This window comes from Danio rerio, chromosome 21 (genome assembly GCF_052040795.2).
Source record: "Danio rerio strain M-AB ecotype USA chromosome 21, GRCz13ab, whole genome shotgun sequence".
NCBI classification, from domain to species: domain Eukaryota; kingdom Metazoa; phylum Chordata; class Actinopteri; order Cypriniformes; family Danionidae; genus Danio; species Danio rerio.
This window is the reverse complement of record NC_141041.1, coordinates 1,351,402-1,378,571: the sequence shown is the minus strand read 5'-3', so window position 1 is coordinate 1,378,571 and position 27,170 is coordinate 1,351,402. Positions and strand designations below refer to the sequence as shown.

General features: G+C 37.6%; 2 protein-coding genes and 1 long non-coding RNA gene across 6 annotated transcripts; 1 reads left to right on the top strand and 2 right to left on the bottom strand.

Moving 5' to 3' along the window:
* Positions 1–675: 675 nt before the first annotated feature.
* On the bottom strand, positions 676–12,793 carry txnl1 (thioredoxin-like 1). The gene is given in 8 exon segments (NM_201138.2): positions 676–1,330; positions 1,459–1,563; positions 2,104–2,276; positions 6,297–6,366; positions 7,829–7,951; positions 8,869–9,042; positions 10,678–10,774; positions 12,540–12,793. Coding segments are annotated over 8 exon segments (870 nt in total). The 5' UTR covers positions 12,638–12,793; the 3' UTR covers positions 676–1,300.
* LOC141379941 (uncharacterized) lies at positions 12,520–25,417 on the top strand. 4 transcript variants are annotated; one of them, XR_015519815.1, is made up of 5 exons: positions 12,520–12,840; positions 17,669–17,704; positions 17,800–17,897; positions 19,136–19,249; positions 25,249–25,417. XR_015519815.1 is itself a non-coding variant. In XM_087300562.1 (5 exons), the coding sequence occupies exons 1-5, from the start codon at positions 14,091–14,093 to the stop codon at positions 25,321–25,323; spliced, it is 399 nt and encodes a 132-aa protein (XP_087156688.1). In that variant the 5' UTR covers positions 14,042–14,090; the 3' UTR covers positions 25,324–25,417. The 4 variants fall into 4 exon arrangements, 2 of the variants coding, with proteins under 2 accessions (XP_087156688.1, XP_087156689.1); XM_087300562.1 differs by lacking the exon at positions 12,520–12,840 and adding an exon at positions 14,042–14,166; XR_015519814.1 differs by lacking the exons at positions 12,520–12,840; positions 25,249–25,417 and adding exons at positions 14,048–14,166; positions 22,246–23,390.
* LOC147838677 (uncharacterized) lies at positions 17,200–24,347 on the bottom strand. Its single transcript, XR_015519858.1, has 3 exons — positions 23,987–24,347; positions 23,360–23,512; positions 17,200–18,386 (listed from the first exon to the last, which is right to left on the bottom strand). It is a non-coding gene; the product is annotated as an uncharacterized LOC147838677 (long non-coding RNA).
* Positions 25,418–27,170: the final 1,753 nt, after the last annotated feature.

Here is a 27,170-nt window from a genome sequence, read left to right as displayed (position 1 = left end):
TTGTCATTCCAGCATTACATTATTCTAGAATGACATACTCTCCCACAAACACAGATACAGGAGATGTTAAAAAGCATTATTCGCCCCCCTTTGATTCATTTTCCTTTCTTAATTATTTCCCAAATGATGTTGAACAGATTGAGGAAATGTTCACAGTATGTCTGATAATATTTTTTCTTCTGGAGAAAGTCTTATTTCTTTTCTTTTGGCTAGAATAAAAGCAGTTTTTAATTGTTTAAACACCATTTTAAAGTCAATATTATTACCCCCCTTAAAGCTATTTTTTTCGATAGTCTCCAGAACAAACCATCATTATACAATGACTTGCCTAATTCCCCTAGGGTACCCTAATTACCCTAGTGAAGCCTTTGAATGTCACTTTAAGCTGTATAGAAGTGTCTTGAAGAATATCTAGTCTAATATTATTTACTGTCATCATGATGAAGAGAAAATAAATCAGTTATTAGAGATGAGTTATTAATTATTATTATGATTAGAAATGTGCTGAAAAAATAAAATTGAGGCTAATAATTCAGACTTGAACTGTACATATGATCTCACACACACTAAAACTCTCAGATACACACACACTCTCTTACAAAAACACACACATATATTCTGTCTCTCACACACAAATGAAATCAGACACACAAACACTTACAGCAGCCGCCTGCCTTTGAAAAAGGATCGACTTTATTTACAGGAACATTTTCAGGAGGTTTGAGATAAAAACAATTGATGATCACCGCCTCATTGAGACAAAGCTGTCTCTCTCTCTCTCTCTCTCTCTCTCTCTCTCTCTGATGACGGAGCCGCCTCTGTGTGTGTGTGTGTGTGTGTGTCTGAGATAGTTAGTTTGACTATGTGTGTGTCTAATTTAAGTGTGTATAACTGTAAGTGTGTGTGGAGGGGGTGCAGAATATGTGTGTGTTTAAGTGTTTTGTGAGAGAGCATGTGCGTCTGAGTTAGTTTGAATGTGTGAAACAATGTATGTGTGTGTACATTTAAAAGAATGTGTGCGCGCACATGTATGTCACTATGTGTGTGTGTCAGTATACATTTATGTCTATGTATGTCAGAGAGAGTTTATATCAGTGTGTGTGCAAGTGTATGATTGCGTTTGTGTGTGTGAGTAAGAGATTACGTATGTGTGTATATGAGTGAGTGTGTGTGTGTGTGTGTGTGTGTGTGTGAACAAGAGTATATATGAGAGTGTGTGTGTTTGTTTTGCCCAGTCATGTTGGCAGAGAGAGACGCCCGTGGAGAGATTCAGCAACATGTCGAACTCGTCTTTTCCTCTTCAGTGACTTTCTCCTTTCTTACCCACAACCTGCGTTATACACACACACACACACACACACACACACACACACACATTACAAACACAAACCTCCATAATAATGATAATAATATATTCAACCTTCAGTATTTCAGTGGAGATCGTCCTCCTGTACAGACCCGTTTGAAGTCGTTCATGTTCGTGGCCTGCACTGGAGTCCCGATAAACGTCAAATAGTTGATTTTTGTCGTCTCCTCGTCTCCCTGGTTTGACTTGATAAATAACTGAAAATAAAGCAGATGCAAAATGACAAACCTTTATACTAATGAACAGGGCTCAGATTAACACCAGCCTTGTAAAACTCTTCTGAAGGTGTGCTGTGAATTGTTCCTTTTTTATTAGATGTTTGACGTAATCTAAGCTGAAACATGAAAAGAGGGTGGGGCTTATATTAGCCCCTCCCCTTTTTAAGCCCGCCAATAGAGTTGTTTTTCTCACAGCTTTGCCAGTGAGTGGTTGAGCGCAAGCGCATCAAATGAACAGCCAATGAGAAAAGGGGGGCGGGGCTGGTCAGATACTAGAGAGGATTTGATTGGTGATAAAAAACCAGAAGTATGAAGAATTTACGCACTTAGGCGGAAGAGGCAAACTGGGAACTTTGAATATTTACATCAGGTTTATACACTCACCGGCCACTTTATTAGGTACACCTGTCCAACTGCTTGTTAACGCAAGACAAATGCTGACGTGTTCAATACTTATTTTCCTAGAGTATATTACGTATGACCGGAGTAATTCGATTTGTTTAATGGTAATGTACGTACAGTCACGCTGTTGACGTTCTGAAACTTGACGTATCGGAGCGGGATGAGGCCGTCGTCTTTATAATCCTCCTCTGACAGATCCAGACTCTGTGTGGCTTCACTTCTCTCCGCGTCATCGAAACCCATCGAACGAGGAAGATTAATGAAGATCTTCACACTCTTTGGAGCTTGAGCTGAAAACACAACACGGGGAGAAGGTTTATATCAGTGTGTGTGAGTGTGTTAGTGGCTTTGTGAAACACTGAAATATTTAAAGCAATACTTATTAGGCATGCTGCAATACTCAATATAATGTTAAACCGTTCAGTACGACCTCTCGCTGTTTTTCAGTGATGCATCACATTTGAAAAACTGTATCTTCAATAAGTTCTGCCTTGTGAAGTAAACATTTTCTGTAACTTTCTCATCGTGCTGCATCTGTGGATTGTCTTAAATCCTCTTCTTCCAGCTGTCTGTGTTTTTAATAATAATCAACTAAAGCTAATGAACTCGCTCTGCTCTCGACTGAGCAGCTCAGTAAGGGTTAACCTTTATTTCATTTGTGCAGTGAACATTATATACATATATCTGATTATATTTTGTAGTTTATGTAACATAAAACTACTGTTAGCTACATGACAACCCTAAAATGCACTGATTATTTCAGTGTTATCTTTGCTATACTGTGTTTACTTGTGTTGTGTTTGGCTTGTAGTTTTTTATTCACTCCATTTTTATCTGACACTGCTTTTTTACTGAACACATCCAATACCAAACCATACTGAAACTGAGACCTAGAACGAAAACTTACTGATTTATAGTGTTCTGAGAGCCACATATCATCAGTCTGGAGCAGAATATATGACCACAGACTGAAACGCACTGTGTATTTCAGTGTTATCTTCACTATGTGAAGTTTATGTATAAACAAATTTCGAGAGGATCACGTGCTTATGATTGCTAGCAGCTGACCCGCATTATCTAATTCACTACGATCCAATCAGATGACTCCTAAACTACTATAAATACCCAGGGGTTTATTCCATTGCTATCTTCGTTTTGAAGAGTCCCCCCTTCCTCCCCTACTCCTCCTTCTTAGACGGGTGACACGGTGGCCCAGTGCCTAGCACTGTCGCCTCACAGCAAGAATGTCTCTGGTTCCTGGCTTTACCAAAACTAGCAGACATTTCTGTGTGGAGTTTGCACTTCTCCCCGTGCTCATGTGGGTTTCCCCCGGGTTCCTCCCACCGCCTAAAAACATGCAATTAAGTAAATTGAACAATCCAAATTGTCAACATAGACACGCTTCTAGTTAGTAATTAATTTCAAGAGCATTCACTTGCTACAGCAGGGGAGTTCTCGAGATCTACCTGAGCTCAAACTCCCCTCCCGCCTTGCAACAGGAGGGAGCCCTGGGCTCGAGGATCTCATGAGCTCAGGGCTCTCTCCCGGGACAGCACGCCAAACAAGCTTTATAATTAATCATCAGCTAAGTGTGAACTCTTGACACTGTATTTATTTGTATTGTATTTTGCTTGTAGTTTACTACTTTATTTTTATCTGACACTGCTTTTTAACTGAACATATCCAATTCCGAACCATACTAAAATCATGACCTAAAACAAAAACTAAATGATTTATAGTGTTCTGAGAGCCACATATCATTAGTCTGGAGCAGAATATACGACCACGCACTGTGTATTTCAGTGTTATCTTTACTATACTGTATTTATTTGTATTGGACGGTTTGTAGGATTTTATTTGACACTGCTTTTTTATTGAACATATCCAATAGTGAAAGCATGACCAAAAGTGAGAAACTAAACTAGGGGTGTCAAAATTAATAGTTTTTTCGGTGCACCGCGATGCAGATGCGGACAATTCGCTATCGGTTCAGTAATAATCATAACCGGTTATTATGTACTGACGTCATTTATCTTCTATGCGCTCTGTCATGAGCGCCGGTATTTACAACACTCAGGAGCCAACTCAGGGCCCGTGGCATAGGCAGCATAGGCAAATGCTAAGGGCGCTGTACATCCAGGGGGCGCCAGAAATGAGCGCGGATCAGTTGGTTTTGTTTTCGATATTCCTGACACATTCAGTAATAGCGGCAATAACTCAAAAACCTCTTACCCTAAACAGATCTGAAGTGTGTTTCCTACAAAAAGACAAAGGTGGTTATGTTTCACAGCTGTCTTTTTCTGTTTTTTTTGCACGGCATTACGACCACTGCTCCGTTTCAGCCCTCGCAATAAGCGTTTAGCCGGGAGAGCTCGCGCGGAGAGGAGAAAAGTGTGTCCGTCGGGAAAAGTGCGTCTTTTTTTTTTATTGCTCCGCTCAGCGCGAGATCTCCCGGCTAAACGCATATTGTGTGGGCTTAAGTGTGTGTGTGTGTGTGTGTGTGTGTGTGTGTGTGTGTGTGTGTGTGTTTGTTTGTTTGGTGCTGTCTATGTTTGTGTATGTGTGTGAATGAGAGACAGTATGGTGCTGTGTGTTTATACAGACAGCATGTTATAGCCTCCTCCCAAAATATAACACCGTGTATGGAAAGCAGCGTCAATGCACCGTGATGCACCGAGATATTAAATTGAACTGAATCGATGGCATGATAATGGTAACCGAACCGAACCGTGAGACCAGTATAGGTTCACACCTCTAAACTAAACTGAAGTCTGGGAAGTCAAATTTTTGCAAGCCTAATATTTATAGTGATCTGAGAGTCACATATCATCAGTCTGGAGCAGAATATTTGACCACAGACTGAAACGCACAGCTTATTTTAGTGTTATCTTCACTATACTGTATTTATTTGTATTGTATGTTGCTTGTAGAGTTTATATCTATTAATTTGTTATCTATTAATAACATATCAAATACCGAACCATACCGAAACCATGACTTAAAGCAAAAATAAACTCCAAGAAGTCTGTATTATTGCATTGATAATATCTATAGTCAATTTATAGTGTTCTGAGAGTCACATATCATCAGTCTGCAGCAGAATATATGACCACACACTGAAACACACTGTTTGTTGTTATCTATCCTATACTGTATTTATTTGTATTGGACGGTTTGTAGGATTTTATTTTATTTGACTGCTTTTTACTGAATATATCCAATACTGAGAGCATGACCAACAGTGACAAACTAAACCGAAGAAGTCTGAGAAGCCTATTTTTGCAATCCTAATATTTATAGTTGATTTAAAGTGATCTAAGAGTCACATATCATCAGTCTGAAGCAGAATATATGACCACAGACTGACATTTTTTCTAATGTATTTTGCTTGTAGAGTTTATTTATTTGTTTGTTTGTATGACAGTGCTCTTTTATTGAACATATCAAATACCGAACCTTACCAAAACCATGACTTAAAACCAAAATAAACTCCAAGAAGTCTGTATTATTGCATAGATAATATTTATAGTTGATTTAAAGTCTTCTGAGAGTCACATAACATCAGTCTGCAGCAAAATATATGACCCAAGACTGAAATGCACTGTTTATTTCAGTGTTATCTTTGCCATATTTAATTTATTTGTATTGTCTTTTGCTTGTAGTTTTTTAATTCCCTTTATTTTAATTTGACACTGCTTTTTTACAGAACATATTCAATTCCGAACCATACTGAAACTGTGACCTAAAACAAAAACAAGCATTGAGAAGTCTGTATTGCTGCAACCCTAATATTTATAGTTGATTTATAGTGTTCAGAGAGTCAAACAACATCAGTCTGCAGCAGAATATTCGACCACGCACTGTTTATTTCCTATACTGTATTTATTTGTATTGTATTTTGTGCTGAACATATCAAATACTGAAACTGTGACCTAAAACTGAAACCTAAATCTATTAGTATTGGATTTTAACACATTTAGATTGGACATTGTGGTATTTCGTTTCGCTATGATTTACATATGGATATATATTTCAATATGAATATAATTTCCGCAGATGATTTGAATAGCTCTATTTGGAAAGACCGCATTAATTTAGACCGATTGTAGGGAGCAAGTCTTTTTCTCTGTAGTGCATCTGCATTAAAATATAATACAAAAACAAAAAGTTGAATGAACAGAGCTTTTCTGGGGAGCCAAAACGTAAAACCGAAGTGTGAGGAGTCTGTTGCACCTCTAATAATTAGTCGATTTACAGCTGGAGCGGAATATATGACCACAGACTGGAAATCTGACAGAAACACGTCTTACCAAAATCAGCAGACAGCAGTTTCATGGAGAAGAGTTTGACAGGTTGATTGAAGGCCATTGTGATCAGAAGCTGAAAGTAAAACACAGATTCATCAACACTGCAGATCCAGTTTATACAGCACATGACATCTGATCTTAAATAAACACACATTACGGTTTTACTTTCTGTTTAAAACAGGGGTCTCAAACTAGCGGCCCGCAGGCCATTTGCGGCCCTCAGTGCAATATTTTGTGGCCCACGCCGACCGCTGTACACTGACAGAATCAGATTCTATCCGTACACAGCGGTCACTGGCATTCCCCGCCCGCCGTGTAAACAAAGGGGCGGGGATGTCGGTGACGTCACCACGCACCCCGCCCCTTTGTTAGACGCTGTGACGGGCGGGAAGTGTTAGGAGGGAACTTGCGCCGGCCAGAACCAAGCTGTTCCCGCCCCTGCCTGCCACTTAGCTACCTATCTGCAGCCTGCCACCTACCGAGCTACAGCCTGCATCTTATATATATTATAGGTAGATACAGACTGGTACAGACTGATGTGACTGGAGTGGGGTGGGGGTGTTTTATTTATACATATATACGCCTTTTTTTAGGTGAGGGAATGGAAGTTTTGAGTGAGTTCCCCCACTTTTTTTCCCTAGGACTTCAATAAGTCAAAGTACAGGTCTAGACTTAATGATGATCATCTTCAAGCCATACTGAGGGTCTCAACTGCTTCCGCTCTAAAGCCAAATGTGGTTCAGATTTGTGAGAAGAAGCGCTGTCAAGTCTCTGGCAGCAAGGAGTAGGCAAAAGATGCCATGTTCAGAAGAACTGTTCATAATCTTCACTCAATGTTCTGTTAATGTTCAGGACACTTCATGTTCAGAAGAAATAATTAAAACTGTTAATAATGACATTTGAGGACTTTTTTTTTGTGAAATCCCTTATGCGGCCCAGCCTCACCCAGACTTTGCCTCCTGCGGCCCCCAGGTAAATTGAGTTTGAGACCCCTGTAATAGTGTATATGCAGAAGGACTTTAATGTTCAGTAAGCCAGCTCAAGCGCTTCTGGTGAACTGTATGCTCTTAAAAAAAAAAAAATCACCACATTTAAGACCTGATTTTCCAGACTGACATAGGATATAAAGTTGCTTTCAGAATGTACAAGAAGCACTGCATTACATTACACTGATCAGTGCTGTCTCTTTAAAATATGGATGTTTACTTTACCACAGTATATTCAATGGAGTTTCTGTGCTTGCCTGCTGATCCTGACGGCGCTTGTGTTCACACGATCTTTCATCTCGTTTTACTCTTGAACAGCTAAATGAATGCTGAAGTCTATTCAACTGATTATTATTAAATTACATTACAACACTGATGCTTTAAAAAGAACCTTATGAAACTGAAAATAGTCGCATTAATCTTTCACTGGAAGTTTATCGGTAGGGGAAAACACCAGCTGTAAATATATACCCTATAGATATGTGGGTTTCAAATCACAAAAATAAGTTGAAGTGTTAAAGTCACAGAGTCAGCAGAGTTTAGTTTCACCTGTTCATCACAGTCTGACTCCAGGTAAGTGGCGTCTTTGATTAAGCAGCTGTCGAATCCACAGTCGTCGCTCTCATTCAGACACTCACAACCTGCTTTATTCACGAACGGCATCAGGTCCATCTGAGAAACACACAACATCAACACAACATCACACACATAGTCACGTTGATCAGCTGGTTTGTCTAGAAGCTGACATATGAGCGATCCGCTGATGAATCGCAGCTTTAAAACGCTCCAGTGTGCCGGTATCTGTGGTTACACTCAGTAAACCGTGGTGAGTTCAGTAAACTGATGACCTTCACGGCCAATCACAGTCATTTCTGTTGAGCACATGAACACAATGGCCAATCAGCAGTGTTTAAGGACATGATCAACAGCGCTCAAATGTTTAATTTCAGTATTAATTGGTACCGAATTCCAGTATTGTGAAAACCCTAAACTGTAGAATTACATACAATGACAAAATAATGTTTGGAAGAGTAAATCTATATTTCAAACTGACATCCTACAGAAAAATATAGAAATAATCCCCTTTACCCCTTCATTTTTTTTGGAAATACTGGTGGCCTTTTGCACAGTACTGTATATTGTATGGATTAAAGACACTTATGAGAGATTATTTATTTATTTTTTAGATATTTATATATATTTTTATTTTCTAAAACCTTTGAAGAGCTCTCTTACACTCTCATACACACTATATACACACTATATAACATATAAAAGACAGAAACTATGCTTTTTTTGCACCGCAACTGATGATCAACAGTACAAATGAATGCATGATTATATGCTGTCATGGCTTTGCAATCAATGAATGTGATTATAATAAAAGTTGATGGGGTAAAAACAGCCCCAAACATAACCAAAGGGTGGAAGATTTGCAGAGTGTTGAAACACAGAGGAAATTGTGACCAAATTAATATTAAAAAACAGCCCAGAGTGGATGAAAACGACCCAACGGCACACTACAGGGTTACACTCATGAATTTCAGGGAGTTTCATTAAATGTGCAGGATGGGTTGGCTGAAACTCACGTATCCTTTAGGAATATCGGAGTCTTCGTTGCTGCCTGGATCGTTCTCCACGTGCTGTTTGATTTTCTCCTCTAGTCCGGAAGCGTCTGCGCCCTGATACTGGTCCACACGCACTTTATTTCGGAAAAACAGGAACGTCGGTGTTGCTGAGATATTATTGGCGGCAGCTGTTGCCTAGGAGATGAGAAAAAAGCCACACAGACATACATTTAGTTAACACTAGCAGTGTTATTCTAGCATCACTGAGATACTTTTATAGTTAAATATATATATATATATATATATATATATATATATATATATATATATATATAATTTAAAAAAAAAAATTTTTTGCAGACATACACTACCTGACAAAAGTCTTAGTAAGTATTAACTTAAGTAATAACTTAAAATCTGATCATGTCTTGATGTTGACTGATTTGATGAGGACAGTGCGCTCTGACTCTGCTCAGACTAAAGTGTCATCACTGAACAAAAATAATGTCCAGTATAGAATATAAAGTCCTGCTGCAGTGGAGACAGAATGAATATTGTGTCTGACTCCATCATGAGCTTGGAGGACTGCATCCATACATCTCTGACATGACTCACATCACTGATTAATAAAGTCATCTGGAATGAAGAAGAAAGCCTTCAGCAGGACTCCCAGAGCTCATCAAGAGTCTTTGTGCTCATCTTCAACCCCTCCTCCTTCATCAGCTCAATAATGTTCATGTCTGGTGACTGGGCTGGCCAATCCTGAAGCACCTTGCTCCTGCTGGAGAATTGTCCCTCTCCTGTGGTTTGTAATGTAATGGGCAGCACAGATGTCTTGATACCTCAGGCTGTTGATGTTGCAGATCTCTCGCACGCCCCCATACTGAATGAACCCCAAACCATGATTTCTCCTTCACCAAACTTGACTGATTTATGTGAGAATATTACTCCATGCTGGTTACAGTAGGTCTTCTGCAGTATTGGGGATGATTGAGATGCAGATCAACAGATAATCCAGCAGAGAAATCCACCTTCTGACACTTTAAATGATCAACTAGAAGTCGAGTTATTATGTGTTGCTCTTACAACTGAGATCCACCACAAGACTTTTATCAGGTGATGTAGAAACTGAACAGACAGACAAACCAATAGTATAAGAATAATATGAGTAAAATAAAAAAATAAAGCACGACACAAGGGAATATGGTGACATATACGACTTGGCATGGGACGCTAACCGTTTTCAAGGTATAGCGCAGTACGGAAAAGTCAAGGTTTTAAAACCTCCAAAATTTTCTGCTATACCGTTCCTTAGGTATGTAAATAAATATCTGTTTTTTAGGACAAGAGTATGTCCAGCAGAAAGACGCGGTTTTAAATTGTAAAGAAATCTGTGTGTATTTAAACAAATGAAGACAGCAGAAGTCAATGATTTCTTTCAATTATTTAGCCTGACATGTTTACTGCTCCAAAATGTTATAAATGTTTCTCAAAATATATTTTGTTCAAAGGGGAAAAGGTTTTTGTTTTTAACACAGACATTTAAAAAGAATATGTTTTAGAGCAGTGAGCACAATACCATGAAACCGTGATATTTTTATGCAAGGCTATCATACCGTCAGAATCTTTTACCGGCCCATGCCTATTTACAACCTACAAAACGACTGCAATGGATGTAAAGAGAAGAAAAAAAATCTTTAGAAATAAAACATTAATCTTTATGTTTAAAAAAAAAAAGACTGGATCTCACATTTTATCACATTTTGCAGAGTTCCCATATCTAATTCCAAATGTAAATGGTATGTATACTGTAAACACTGCAAGTCTGACCTGACAGACGTGGACATCGACTTCCAGAAACACAACCTGAGGATATTTGTTGCTCAACATGTTGAACGCTGGAGCTATTCTGACACAAGGACGACATCTGGACAGAGAAAAACACAAATGAGCCGGAGAAAAACACTGGACACACATGAACAGGACACTACAACATTACTTAAATGTCAAGTTTAGTGAATGTGCTTTTCAGGGTAGCTAATGGGTGGAAAATGTCTAGTAAATTTCGATATGAACTTCTCGGGATTTTTGAAAACATTCCAAGAAACTATATGTTATATTATAATAATAATATAATAATTATAATAATAATAATATAATTATATTTTATATAAATTACTTGAAAATTTAGAGGAATTAATATAAACTTTTTATACAAATTTTTTTTTCTTATAAAACGTAACTTTAAGGATTGATTCATTCATTTTTAGACAACACAATAGTGACCTTTTAATCCCAGAAGTTTTTTTTTCCATATCGATCATTTCAAATCACAAAACAGTAAGCATTTATTAATTTTTGACACGCTTTCAATTTCAATATGCGTTAAATGACAACAGATTTATTTGAATTTTGGAATAATCTTTATCAGACTTTCACAGAATAAAACAAAAACATTAACATTTTACTCAAACCTACAGCTAATAAATCAATTAAACACAGTGGTACTTTATTTTCAAATTGTAGATACATACATCTTAGAATTATGCGGCATAATCAAATGAAAATGAAATACTTATCGTAATATTTCAACATTTGAAAGGTTTGCCTGGGTGTCGTGTTAAACACGGGCAAAACAAGTATATTCCCAAAGTGATTTGGTGAAAAATAAATCTCAATTGTTGTTGTTTTGAGCTATTGCTAACACGGTCGTTCCTGATGTGTGTTTGCCAATTCAGGTCGGTGCTGTTCTGTTGTGTTCTCGTCCTCCTGTGTGTGTGTTTACAAAGTTATCCGAGTGTTGTTGTGTTCTCGTCCACCAGTCAGGTGTGTGTGTGTGTGTTTTGCAATATCATGTCAGTCAGTGTTGTGTTGTGGTCCTTTGGTCAAGTGTGTGTGTTAAGTCATGTCAAGATTGTTGTGTTGTGTTCTCGTGCACTTGTATGTGTGTGTGTTTACTAAGTCATGCCAGTGTTGTGTTTTTGTCCTTCGGTCAGGCGTGTATGTGTGTTATGTTAAGTCATGTCAAGATCGTTGTGTTCCCGTCCTCCTGTGTGTGTGTGTATATGTTTACTAAGTCATGTCGGTGTTGATGTGTTGTGTTTTGTCCTTCAGTCAGGTGTGTGTGTGTGTGTTATGCTATGTCATGTCGGTTTTGTGTTGTGTTCACGATCTTCTGTATGTGTGTGTGTTTTGCAATATCATGTCAGGGTGGTGTTGTGTTCTGGTTTTTTGGTCAGGTGTGTGTGTGTGTGTGTGTGTTATGCTAAGTCATGTCAGTTTTGTTCTCGTCCTCCTGTATGTGTGTGTGTGTGTGTGTGTGTTTACCAAGTCGTGTCGGTGTTGTTGTGTTCTCATCCTTCAGTCAGGTGGTGTGTATGTGTGTGTTATGCTAAGTCATGTCAGGGTTGTTGTGTTGTGCTCTCGTCCTCCAGTCAGGTGTGTGTGTGTGTGTGTGTTTTGCTAAGTCATGCCGGTGTTGTTGTGTTCTCGTGTGTGTGTCTGATTTGCTAAGTCATGTCGGTGTTTTTGTGTTGTGTTTTCGTCCTCCGGTCAGGTTTAGTAAATGTGTGTGTGTGTGTGTGTGTGTGTGTGTGTGTGTGTGTGTGTGTGTGTGTGTGTGTGTGTGTGTGTGTGTGTGTGTGATCTGAATGAACCAGCGGCCTCACACACACACTCTCTCGCTCACTCACCCGCTCATGGTGAACTTCACCACGGTCAGTCTGGAACCCGCTCCGCTGAGCTCCGCCTGGAAATCCGAGTCATTCCCGATCACCTTGACCCCGACCATGACTCCAGCACACCGGGAACGAGCCGCTGATCACCGCGATTAATCAATCACCGCTAACCGGACAAATCGAGCAAAATCACCGAGCATTCGGCGCGGAACGACGCTTCTACCGGAACACGCTTCCTGTGTAGTGATGACGGAGGATACGAAACTGACCAATCACAGAGGACTCTGCAAGCGACGTCACTGGAATCGTTCGTGAGGTGTCGCAAAGCATTGCAACTGTCGTAATTTTTTTTTTATTATTATAATTTTAATTGCATGTATACGTATATCAATGAACACACATAGGCAATAACAGAAAAGGAGTACAACAATGAAATGAAAAAGTAATATGACATGATGACATGATTCAGCTACATGCAAAAGGTAATTGTAAGCCTTTTAAAATTAAGCATAGTTGTTTCGCTTTATTATTCCTTAATTAAGGCAAGGCGAGGTTATTTCTACAGCACATTTCATACATAATGGTAATTCAAAGCGCTTTACATAAACAAGAATAAAAGAAACAAGAAAATAAAAATTATTAAAATTATTTAAAATGATTAAAACAGATAAAACAGATTAAAATGTGTTAAAACGTGTTATAAAAGAGTGAAAAAGAAAAGAAAAACGTAATAGTGCACTTAAGTGTCACATTCCTGTGTAAAATGAGTAAAACTATTTTTTTACTGCGCAATTAAAATTACGATTAAAGGACTCCATAAATAATGAGAAATAATTAATTTAAAAACATATCTACATGGTTTTTAAAATTAATTTAGCATTTTTCTTTTCGTTGCTCACAGCAGAGTATTTGTTTATTTTATTGTGGATGTTTTTATAAACAAGTGTCCGAATTTATTCAAAACAAAAACAACGAACATGAAAAAATAATAAAATAAAATATATAAAATAATAAAGTAAAACAATTAAAAATTAATAATTAAATGATGTGTATTGTATTTCTTCTGAATGTGCGCTGAAAAATGTGGTTTGTTGGTAGAAGGGATACAGCTGCGGCCGGAAGTCAACGACAATTATTTATATCATTTATAAAGTTTCCATGAACGTCTGTCTACCCCTAAACACTCACTGTAATGTACAAACAGTTATTATAACGATAATTATTTATATTATTCATTATATTACCCATTAAATTGTATTTTATTAACGTCTACCCCTACTTCAAGCTGTTTCGTAAAAACAGTTGTTATAACGATAATTATTTATTAATTTACCTATTAAATAGTATTTTACTAACGAATACCCCAACCCTCATAGTAATGCAAATGGTTATTATAACGATAATTATTTATATTATTTATTCCATTTCTCATTAAATTGTATTTTATTAACGTTAAATATATATAATTGTTGTACAAACATGATGCTAAATTAGAAGTATTTAGAAGTATCCCTTCTAGACATTGTGTTTCCATGGTGATACTGCGATTATTAACGTAAGCAAAACATGAGCAGAATCAACACTCTGAAGCATTTAATCCTGCTGTCATTAATCGCACTGAACCAGACGAGCAACGAGCACGGTTTGTTTATTATTGAAGCTTTTTTTCTGAGACAGAATAAATTATAAACTAAAGGTGAATCCATATATTTGCTCACTATTCTGGCTTTCTCGCCATAGAGAATTTATTAATCGCGAGTCAAAATGGCGGCATATGAACTCAGAACTGCGAGGTGATGAACAGATCAGGGGTTAAAGTCACATTTTCAAGATATAAACTTACAATTTGAGAGATATAGAGTCAGAATTGTGAGAAAGCTTTTTAAATTTACATCTCAAAGGTAAATGTGAAAGATATAGATATAGCTGCTTATATTTGCGAATTATATGCCTAATGTGACGTCTCCCTCTTCAGAACTGTGAGATTGTGTTTTAGACATGCAAGTACAAGAGACACAAGGGAAACAACTGTGAAAAATAAAATAAAATAAAAAAATACAAAATATAAATCGACTTTTCTCCCCGAGTTGTGAAGGAAAAGTCAAGTCTATTGACCTCACAACTAGTGTTGGGGTGAGTTACTTTTGAAAGTAAATATTGAGTTACTACCCAAACAAGTAACTAGTTGCGTTACTTAGTTACTTTTTATGATAAGTATGGCATTACGTTACTTTTAACTTACTTTTGCGTTACTTTTTATTACCTTATTATTGAAAGTTTAAAGCAGAGATGCCCAAACTAGGTTGGCCTATGGTAACCTTTGAGTTGGCGGTAAAGTCTAGATCGAGTGCAATATGCTCATTAATATAGCGGCATATTTTTATGACACTGTATAACAATAATTAATATTTTTACAGTACTGTAACAGTTACAGTAGGCATTAAAAATACAATTTATTGGGTAATTTAATAGATATCATAAATAATACTATGTACAACTACTGTTTTTACGTTACTGTGATGGTTGTGTTTAGGGATGGGGTGCGGGTAGACGTTAATAAAATACAATAAATGGGAAATGTAATAAATAATATAAATAATTCTCATTAACTTCCGGCCGCAAACGTATTCGATCTAGCAACAACCCATAGTAACCTTTGGTTTGGTTTTAACTGACAGACACACGTAGCCTGTACTGTGCCACTGACACACTGATTTAATAACTGTGACAAAGTGAAAATATAGGCTAGTGTCATTTCGAAATGACAGAAAAACACAAACCGTGGTAAAAACAACACACGAAATAAAACACAAACGGCTCACGATTAGAATGAACAGCAAATCAGCCAGCAGAGGATCAATAACAGACTTTTATTGCTCATTTTTGTAAATTGCACGAGTTTCATACCTGTTAAGTTTCATGCCAGACCCTGGTTTGCTCTCTCTCCCTCTCTCTCTCTGTGTGTGTGTGTGTGTGTGTGTGTGTTAAAGAGCCGCCGAGCTAACAGCTGACAGGCCGGGAACGCACACACACACTGTATTTCTGACGGCAGACACGTGAACTAGGAGAACGTTTTTCTCGTATTTCTGACGCGCTTGAACCACATGTGACAGATTATAACGGCTTTAACAGACACATTTCTAAGTTGTGTGTCACAAAAACACTCTGTTATCCATTAAAAACGTTATTGAAACCCATTTTCGGAGCGCAAATGACCAGTTGTACACGCTGTACACGGAAGTTTTTAGCATTCTACCGGAAGACGCTGGTCGCTATGGCGCCCTCCATGCAGCAGCCATAAAAAAGATCTACACAATTTACAATGTCGCGCATGCGTGAAGGCGGGTTCTAGCATCTGCGCAACACTAGCCACGATGAAAGAAATTATCTTGCTTTTTAGCTCTGCGAAATATGCAAAGTTCGCCCAACTTTAAAATGATTTTGAGGCGGAGGAGGAGGGAAAGGGCCGTCATCGCAGCTTGTGCCTATCGTTTATATATGATGTCATTCACTATTCAAAGGGATTTGTGGGTAAAAGACAGAGATCTCAGGCCTGGTGGGAGAAAATTGTGGCGACTGACCACTTTCCTCCTCCATGTTTCCTTTGCTGTTGTTGTTTACCGCGTCGGCGTCTCCACTCTTCCTTCTACGTCTTTAAACCACGAAGAAGTACCACACTGCTGCAAGTCTAATGATGTACAAAACAGAACGCCTCAATAAATCCGATCTGCCTGTTTACATGATAGTCGCATTGTCACATATCTGATTTATTTCCACATATGAAGGAGGCCTGAAAGCCATCTCCGAATATCCGAATGCATGCGTTTATTTCCTGTTTACACGGTCATAGACCAGATCCGATCTGTGTCACATGAGCAAAAAATCCAAATTGGGTCACATTTAACTGGCAGTGTAAACAGGGCCATTGACTGATTGATTGGGTAAAGTCTAGACGAAATACAACTGTGGATACTCAATAGAGCATGATTTTTGCGACACCGCACAACAATAATTAATATTTTTACATTACTGTGAGGGTTGTAGGGGTTGGGGTTGACGTTAAAAAAACAAACAATTTAATGAGTAATTTAATAAATAATATAATTAATTCTCATTATAATTGCTGTTTTTACATTACTTTGAGGGTTGGAGTAAGGGTAGACATTAATAAAATACAATTTAATGAGTAATTTAATAAATAATATAATTAATTCTCATTATAATTGCTGTTTTTACATTACTGTGAAGGTTGGAGTAAGGGTAGACATTAATAAAATACAATTTAATGAGTAATTTAATAAATAATATAATTAATTCTCATTATAATTGCTGTTTTTACATTACTTTGAGGGTTGGAGTAAGGGTAGACATTATTAAAATAAAATTTAATGGGTAATTTAATAAATAACATGAATAATATTGTGTATAATTACTGTTTTTACATTACTGTGAAGGTTGGAGTAGCAGTAGATGTTAATAAATAAAATGTAATGAGTAATTTAATAAATCATATAAATAATTCTCGTTATAATTGCTGTTTTTACTGTTATAATTACTTGCATGGATTAATTGTTTACCTTAAGGCTAAAAATATGTGCTAGTAAAATACACATTATAAATTATGATTGCATGCAAATCTAAACATTAGACAATGAAATCAGGATGATTACACAATTAATGAACCATTTATTTATTTGCTATCTAAAATATTATATATTTCTATGCTAATTTAAATGTTTGCACAGTGCCATCTACTGTTCTGACATAAGCAATACAGCACTTTTAGCCATACAGTTCCTTATACGAATTCATGTAAACTAGAATAAGTTTGACCGTGTTATTATTTGCACATGGGACTTTTCTAAAATTTAAATAACACCTAGTTTATACCTCACTATTCTGAGTTTATATCTTACAATTCTGAGATTTTTATTTGAAATAAAAGCAGAATTGTCTTTATTAACTTATTTAATGTATTATCTCATGGCAGAAACAAGCTTCCATAGTTTAGTATATAGCCTAGCTATATAATATACTGTATATTTAAGGAAGTACTTGTTACATACAAACAAAGCACAATTGGGATGTTAAAAAGCCACAAAAAATGAAAACTGAGCTAAAGTTTTATGTAATTATTTTTTCAGAGAACAGAAATGAGAGCTCCACTGCTGATCTGTACAGTGAGTGTCCTTATACAGATGTGAAATATTGAATCATGTTATATTGCATTGGTTTGCTTGTTGATCTTGTTTTTGTTGTTGTTGTTGTTTAACAGGGAGGAAAATATTTATTGTGACCACGTTAACAAAGAAAAGTAAAGAGTTAGTACTTGTACCATTGATCTTGAAGCTGTACAATGGACAACAAGACCAGGTATGTTTATAACTATCAGGGGTGCGTTTCCCAAAAAACCATGTAACTCATGGCTGAACTATCAGTTTGATGCATCATTTAGGAAAAGAACAATGTAGTGATGAGTGTTTCCCAAAACCGTAGATTCTCTGTCGCAGATCCATCACTTGAACCACATTAGTAATAATAATGACACTTTAAATGGGATGGAGTAGCAACTTCTTTAGAGAAAATACTCTTTTTTTTTTTTTTTTTTGGTGCAAATGATGTTGTATTACGGCGACGTGGTGGCGCAGTAGGTAGTGCTGTCGCCTCACAGCAAGAAGGTCGCTGGTTCAAGCCTCAGCTGGGTCAGTTGGCGTTTCTGTGTGGAGTTTGCATGTTCTCCCTGCGTTCGAGTGGGTTTCCTCCGGGTGCTCCGGTTTCCCCTACAGTACAAACACATGCAGAGATGCCCAAAGTAGGGCCTACAGGTCAAAGTTGGCCCTTTGATTAGGCCCGCCATCCCATCTGAAAAGAGATGGAGAGTGATGGGGAATGCCTTTGACAGTGATCGAAAAAGCCAACTGAAATTAAATGATTCAATTAAATACTGTAAATGAATCAGACAGGTATATATATCAGACAGTGTTATAAATGGGATTGTTTATGTTTTACTGTAATAAGTTCATTAAAAAGCGATGCAGTGGCGCAGTAGCTAGTGCTGTCGCCTCACAGCAAAAAGGTCGCTGGTTTGAGGCTCGGCTGGGCTGTGTGGAGTTTGCATGTTCTCCCCACGTTCGTGTGGGTTTCCTCCGGGTGCTCCGGTTCCCCCACAGTCCAAACACATGCGGTAAAGGTAAATTGGGAAGGCTAAATTGCCCGTAGTGTATGAGTGTGTGTGAACTGTTAATATATATATCAGCAACTCCAGCGTTATGACGTTTGCAGTAAAAACTCAAAACATAAATTCACGTAGAAAGTCTATGTTGACATTATATTGACACATCTGTTTATATTGTCTAGATAAACTGACCACAATATATGTGACATGAAATAAGGGTTAGCACAAAAGTAACCTAAATGTAATCCAAAAGTAGTCAGATTACATTACCATACATCACACCTGTCAACCCCCGGGATTGTTCTGCATTTTACCATTGTATTCTGCTATACTAATTACAAACTTTAGGATGTACTTAGTAACTCTTACTATAATTCAATTAAATAAATCAATTAGTGTACTAACTGAAATGTTGTTGTTTGTGCTGTTGTTTCAGAGCTTGATTAATGCAGGTTTTGTGGTGGTCTTGGAGGGCACTAATATCCTTGAAGGTTGTTTTTGGTTTATTTTGGTCCTGTTTGCAGTCTCACATCTGCATTGTGTGAAACCGGTAAGACGCATTCTGATATAACTCTAGTATTGTCATGTTTACCAGTGAACAAACCACCAGATGTCGCTGGTAAAAACTCACTCATGAAACTACAAATCTGCCAGTTAATGGACTTCAACTTCATACATGCTCTTCGCCCACACACCTGCTTCCTCATTTAGCTTGATTACTTTCGCACACCTGAGAACTTTCAAAGACTGATTAACACACTATTTAAGCCACACATTTACTCATTCAGTTTGCCGAGTCTAGTTTATCTGTAACGCCGAGGAGTGACACTGACAACAGAAGGTAGGATCCAAATGCAGGTTTTTCAAAGTCAGGCAAGCGATGGTCAATTCAGGTGCAAACAGATATATGTAGACAATCCAGAATCAGTAAACAGGCAATAGGTCGTAAGGCAGGCGGCTAAACAGGATGACAAGGATAAACAGGGCTAAGATCAAAACACGGGAAACCAAGACCAGGATAACGCGTTGTAATGTCACCCTACAGATAAACAAGACTCGGCAAACTGAATGAGTAAATGTGTGGCTTAAATAGTGTGTTAATCAGTCTTTGAAAGTTCTCAGGTGTGCGAAAGTAATCAAGCTAAATGAGGAAGCAGGTGTGTGGGCGAAGAGCATGTATGAAGTTGAAGTCCATTTACTGGCAGATTTGTAGTTTCATGAGTGAGTTTTTACCAGCGACATCTGGTGGTTTGTTAGCTGGTAAACATGACAAGTATATAATATGCATTAGGATAGATTATTTATTAATATACACTGTAAATAAAGAAATCAACTTCACTTAAAGGGTCAGTTCACCCGAATATTAAAATTCCATCATCATTTCCTGACCTGCATATAAAAGATTGATATTTTATTATACACTGTAAACTCTGGGTTGTTGTACCCTGATGTTGGGTCAAATATTGACAAACCCAACACTGAGTTACATTTTTTCAATTAAATTTAAATGACACTTTTTAACCCAATTGTTGAGTTTGTCCAAAATGTACCCAACATTGTTGTTTTTTGTCCATTTATAAAGAAATTACACAATTATTATAACGTTGAGTTAAATATAGACAAACCCAACACTGAGTTACATTTTCCAATAACTGACCCAACATTGGGGTGCAACAACCCAGCAGCATTCAGGTAAGTTCAGCCAAATATTAAAATTCCGTCATCATTTCCTCATCCTCCACTTATTCATAACCTGTTTAAATTTCTTTCCACTGTTAAATGCTGAAGAAAGTTTCATAAAAATGCCTGAAAACTTTCAAAGTATTTTTGTTCCTGTGTTGATGTCAATGGCTGCATTTTTCCAACATTCTTCAAAATATCTTATTTTGTGTTTAACCATTTGTGTGTGAGTAAATGATGAGGAAATCTTTGGGTGAGCTATCCCTAACAACTTAACTTAAAAACAACAAGTTAACAACTTAAAAAATAAAGCCTCTACAGTGTTAAAAATGCTGGGTTGTTGTAACCCAAAATTGGGTCAAATATGGACAAACACAAACAGTGAGTTAATTTTTTTTCAATTAAATTTAAATTACACTTAAAATTTTTAAATAACCCAGTGGTTCGCTCATCTTTGACGCAACATTGGGTTATGACAACCCAGCACTTTTTAGAGTGAAACTAAATGAAGTAACATAACCTTAAGTAATTAATTAAGTTTTTAAAAATTGTGTATAATATAAAACATAAATATAAATCTTTTGTACACTCTAAAAAATGCTGCTGGGTTGTTGCACCCCAATGTTGGGTCAGTTATTGGAAAATGTAACTCAGTGTTGGGTTTGTCCATATTTAACTCAACGTTATAATATTTGTGTAATTTATATATAAATGGACAAAACAAAACAATGTTGGGTAAGTTTTGGACAAACTGGGTTAAAAGGTGTCATTTAAATTTAATTGAAAAATGTAATCCAGTGTTGGGTTTGTTCATATTTGACCCAACATTAGGGTACAATAACCCAGCATTTTTTAGAGTGAAACGAAATTTAATAATAAAATATTAAATAATTGAGTAAGTAAATACAAACAGTGTTTACAGTGTATAATATAAATCTTTTCTACACTTCAAAAATGCTGTTGGGTTGTTGCAATCTACAATTATGGGCAAATCCATAATTGTGTAATTTAAATGTAAATGGACAAAAAAATCATGCGGTGTTGGGTTAATTTCAGACAAGCTCAACAATTGGGTTAAAAAGTGTCATTTAAATTAAATTGGAAAAATGTAACGCAATGTTGGGTTTGTTCAAATTTGACCCAACATTAGGGTACGATAACCCAGCATTTTTAGAGTGAAACTAAATTTAATAGTATAATATTCAATAATGAATTAAGTAAATAAAAACAGAATTTACAGTGTATAATATAATACAATATGCATCTTTTATTCACTCTAAAAAATGCTGTTGGGTTGTTGTAATGTAATGTTGGGTCAATTTTGGGCAAACCCATAATTGTGTACTTTAAATATAAATGGACAAAAAATAACAACTGGGTTAAAACGTGTAATTTAAATTTTATTGGAAAATGTAACCCAGTGTTGGGTTTGTTTAAATTTGACCCAACATTAGCTTACAACAATCCAGATTTTTTTTAAGGTTCGATCCTTGGCTCAGTTGGCGTTTCTGTGTGGAGTTTGCATGTTCTCCCTGCGTTCGCGTGGGTTTCCTCTGGGTGCTCCGGTTTCCCCCACAGTCCAAACACATGTGGTACAGGTGAATTGGGTAGGCTAAATTGTCCGTAGTGTATGAGTGTGTGTGTGTGTGAATGTGTGTGTGGATGTTTCCCAGAGATGGGTTGTGGCTGGAAGGGCATCCGCTGCGTAAGAAACTTGCTGGATAATTTGGCGGTTCATTCTGCTGTGGTGGCCCCGGATTAATAAAGGGACTAAGCCGACAAGAAAATGAATGAATGAATAAATAATTAAGTAAATAAAAACAGAATTTACAGTGTATAATATAATAAAATCTTTTATTTTCACAGAGATGGGTTGCAGCTGGAAGGGCATCCACTGCATTGAACATATGCTGGATAAGTTGTCGGTTCATTCCGCTGTGGTGACCCCGGATCAATAAAGGGACTAAGCCGAAAAGAAAATGAATGAATGAAAATCTTTTATACACTCTAAAAAATGCTGTTGGGTTATTGTAATCTAATGTTGGGTCAATTACGGGCCAACCCATAATTGTGTAATTTAGATTTAAATGGACAAAAAAATAACCCAGTGTTGGGTTTGTCCCTATTTGACCAAATGTTCAGTTAAAACAGCCCAGTATTTATTATGCTGCATCCCACTTCACATACTAATGCTGAGTCCTTAAAGTATGTGCTTTTGTTGTGTAGAAAAATGACATACTTTTGAGTGTGTAACAGAAGAGTAAGTAAGTATTGGCTACTCCTTCATTAGTGGACCGTGAAATCTCTGTTAAAGCTGCATTCAGAAGTTAATGGTCTGAACACGTCTTTATAGAAGTTCACATTGTTGTTGCAGATCAAAAACACAGAAAATGTGATTTAAATCAGCCATAGCCATACCGCCCCTCACTGAAGCTAAGCAGGGCTGAGTCTGGTCAGTAGCTGGGTGGGAGCACTAGGGTTGCTGTTGGAAGTGGTGTTAGTGAGGCCAGCAGGGGGTGCTCAACCTGCGGTCTGTCTGAGTCTTAATGCCCCAGTATAGTGAAGGGGACTCTATACTGTCAGTGAGCGCCGTCTTTCAGATGAGACCTTTAACTGAGGTCCTGACTCTCTGTGCTGATTAATAATCTCATGGCACATCTGGTGAAAAGTAGAGGTGTATTCCCGGTGTCCTGGCCAAATTCCCTCCATCAGCCGTTACCCATCATGGCCCCCCAATCATCCCCATTCACTGAATTGGCTCTATCGCTGTCTCTCCACTTCACCCAACACAATCTCACGGCAATTCGTCACTTTTTCATTTAGCTAATTCGTACGATCTAATTTATACATTTTAATACGATTTGCTTATCCCCCAATGACGGTTGGGTTTAGGGGTGGGGTTAGGTGCCACACCTCCTTTTTTAAAACATACAAATTCGTACGAATTAGCCACTAAACTGCCAAAAATTAAAACACTTACGTTTTATCGTGAGATCTGGTTGCTCCATCTGTAGCTGGTGTGTGGTAGGCGCATTGGCGCAATTGTTCTATGGCATCATCCAAGTAGATGCTGCACACTGGTGGTGGTGTGAAGAGACCCCCCTCGTGATTGTGAAGCACTTTGGCTGTATAGCTATAAACGATAAATGCGCTATATAAATACACACATTACATTATATATTTTCCAGTTGGCAGTGGCGTAGCGCAAAATGCGGAGGCCCCCCTGCAGGGATCGCTGACGGGCCCCCTGATGAAGGGGGGGGGGTGTGTGGAAGACGTCATACGTCAATTTGCATATCACTGACGTCATCACGTTCTACCGTTTCTGTTTGACAGCCTATGGTTAATAAAGGGGTATTTATAATTGCACTACACTTTATATAAGCATGTTTATTTAACTAAATTTATTGCTGTTTGAATACAGTATATCATTATAGATGTGTAACGTTAGTGAATGTGCAGTAATATCTCATATGTAATAAACTCAGATAAGTTCAGAAGCTGTCACTAAAATATCTGTGATTGTGAACAAGAAAAGAATAAACGGTCCAAATAAATTGTTAAAATAAAGGAGAAGTAGATCGGTTTGACTGTACAAGGGAAATACCTTCACACTGCCTGTGCTAAATCATTTGTCGTCGGTACGCAGAGGGGTGATCTGCTCTCGGGCTGCAGGTGGGAGAGGCGGCTGTAGAGGACTGACTGGGCCGCCTGTCAGTGCTGTGAGGCGGGGGAGGGGCCGGCGGCATCACACGCAGCTCGTTGGGAAGAGTAGGGACGGTACAGTATGGACAAATGACAGTCTAAAAAAAATCTCCAATAACACACAAAAAAGTCGCTAGATTTGTCGCTAGGGGGGTCTGAAAAGTCGCTAAATCTAGTGACAAAGTCGCTAAGTTGGCAACATTGGCGGCAAGCAATCAGAATGAAGTAGTCCACCGCTTGAGAGGTGTTCAGAGAACACAGACGTGTGAACTTTGGTTCCGACCACAGTTGTTCCCAACAGTTTATTGAAAATCGCGACGACGCGTGGCCCCCTAATCACGCGGGGCCCCCCCGCGGTGCGTGCCCTGCGGGCCCGTCCGCTACGCCACTGCCAGTTGGCCAGAGATTAATTAACAGTCGATCAAACAACATTACCAAAGCCTCTCTACTTGAGAGTCGGTCCTGCACGTCCGCCATATTTGTAGTTTTTTTACACTTTTTACCCAAGTTTGTAATTCTAATTGGATTTATATCCAATGCACAGTGTATTGTGGGTAGTATTAGCATTTAGAGTATGAATGCTTCTACACTTCTAGAAAAGTAGAGCATCTGGGAACCGTACATACTCTTTTCAACATACTACATTCATTCATTCCTTCATTTTCTTTTCGGCTTAGTCCCTTTATTAATCCAGGGTCGCCACAGCGGAATGAACCGCCAACTTATCTAGCAAGTTTTTACGCAGCGGATGCCCTTCCAGCTGCAACCCATCTCTGGGAAACATCCACACACACATTCACACACACACTCATACACTACGGACAATTTAGCCTAGCCAATTCACCTGTACTGCATGTGTTTGGACTGTGGGGGAAACCGGAGCACCCAGAGGAAACCCACGCGAAGGCAGGGAGAACATGCAAACTCCACACAGAAACGCCAACTGAGCCTGGTTTGAACCAGCGACCTTCTTGCTGTGAGGCGACAGCACTACCTACTGCGCCACTGCCTCGCCTCAACATACTACAGTTTCAGAAAATAATTTTAATTTGCAATTCTCTTCTGGGTGGATAGTAGGAGTATTGGGACGCAGCATTGCATGAAGTCATGTTATTATTCATGTCTAATGAACGCACATCTCTGTCTATTTGTGTAAAACCTCAGCTTTTCAAGAGATGTGTCCGAGGAAACACGTGGTCCACTTATGTAGAAATGCTGGAGTTGCAGAGGCGGCGGTGACCGGGATCTGGGGGTTCACCATGAGGAGATGATGATGATGATGATGATGATGTACAATAAAGACAGCAAAACCTGCAAGGATGCTTCAAGAACACCTCTGAAGTTTGAATTTTGGAAATATTTTACACTGTGTATCTAATTTTTTTCTTGCACACACACACACACACACACACTGAAGAAACCAGGGAGAATATCTAAACACACACATTGGAGTAAAAATGCAGGGTTGTTTTACCTCAACATTGGGTGAAATCTGCACTCTAAAAAGCATCTGTTAATGACATTTCGGTATTTTGTGTTTGTTAGCGGTGGTGAATTGCATTATGGGATGTTGATCTCTGCTTTGTCCACTTCTGTCGTTAAAAATTCAACTCTGCAGTTTAACAAAGTGACTTTTAGTGGCATTTTTGTGGTTTAAAATAACATATTAAATGATATCTAGAGAAATAAGTGTGTAAAATTACAGAGAATGTGCAGCAGTTTATCACAAGCTGTTTGCAGTGTAATATACACCAACACACACAATAAGCACTGCAGACTATTACACATTTGCAGAGAAGACACTTTATACAACATTTCAAGGTTTAAAGTTGCAGTAAGAATGATCAAGATCCCATAATGCAACTCAAAAGCAGAAATAAACGGGAAAAATAATAAATGAAGCGCAAAATATGGGACACCGCTAATTTACAGATGTTTTTACTGTGTACACAATATTAACATCATCAAATTAATGAAATATACAGTAAATTAAAAATAAATTCATTCATTCATTTTTCTTGGACTTAGTCCCTTTATTTATCAGAGGTGGCCGTGCACAGCGGAATGAACCACCAACTATTCCAGCATATGTTTTACACAGCTTCAATTCATCACTAGGAAACACCCATACACACTCAGACACACTCATACATCTGCACTGCATGTGTTTGGACTGTGGGAGAAACTGGAGCACCTAAAGGAAACCCACGCCAACATGGGAGAACATGCAAACTCCACACAAAAACACCAACTGACCCAGCTGGGGCTCGAACCGGTGACCTTTTTGCTGTGAGTCGACTGTGCTACCCGTGACGCCCTATTAAAAATAATTAACAGGACAAAAATAACGATAATACATCAAGGTCACTTTGTAGTTTCTTTATTGGCAGCTGTGGTGACCTCTGATGAATAAAGGGACTAAGCCGAAAAAAATGAATGAATAATGAAGAACATGAATATGATCTTGAGGGTAAGACATAATGACATAAGTCTGTTTGCTTTCTTATTTTCAGATTATTTAATTAAATAAGGACTAAATTCTTTCAAAACACAGGAAAATATGGTTTGGTATTCTTAAATATCGTTTGTGGATCTAGAATATACAAATAAAATCAATTAAATTTACAACAAATCAAGCATTTCTGTTTGAGGAGACAGAATCATTATAACCAAAGTTAATATCTTCAAAAGTAAAAGATAAGGAATATATATTAAACAACAGATACATGACAATAGATCAAACAATATAATGAAAGGGTGTAATATAATATTATAAAAATAACCGAGCAAAAAAACTGTAAGAAACAAAACAAACACAAAAAACAAATGTATAAATAATTAAATAAAATTCTTACAATTGCAAACAAGCAGGACGTTTACATTAATAATTTTTATTTTAATTGAGAACAAATGGACATTTTTAAAGGTCTTTCTATTAGTACCATGTTAAATAGTACAAAAGTAATTTTTCAGATTCTTATAAACCGAAGAAAAACAGGGTTATTTAAGGAAAATGTATGCTTAAATAGAATATATTAATAAATCTATTAATAAATAGATTAATATCAAAATTTGGTTGTTAACGT

Bases quoted from the DNA above. Each gene is read 5' to 3' on its own strand.
- LOC141379941 (XM_087300562.1), top strand. From the start codon at position 14,091: ATGAGCAGAATCAACACTCTGAAGCATTTAATCCTGCTGTCATTAATC. The intron at 17,898-19,135 runs GTATGTTTATAA...CTGTTGTTTCAG, and splicing joins ACAATGGACAACAAGACCAG to AGCTTGATTAATGCAGGTTT. The intron at 19,250-25,248 runs GTAAGACGCATT...GTAAAACCTCAG, and splicing joins ATCTGCATTGTGTGAAACCG to CTTTTCAAGAGATGTGTCCG.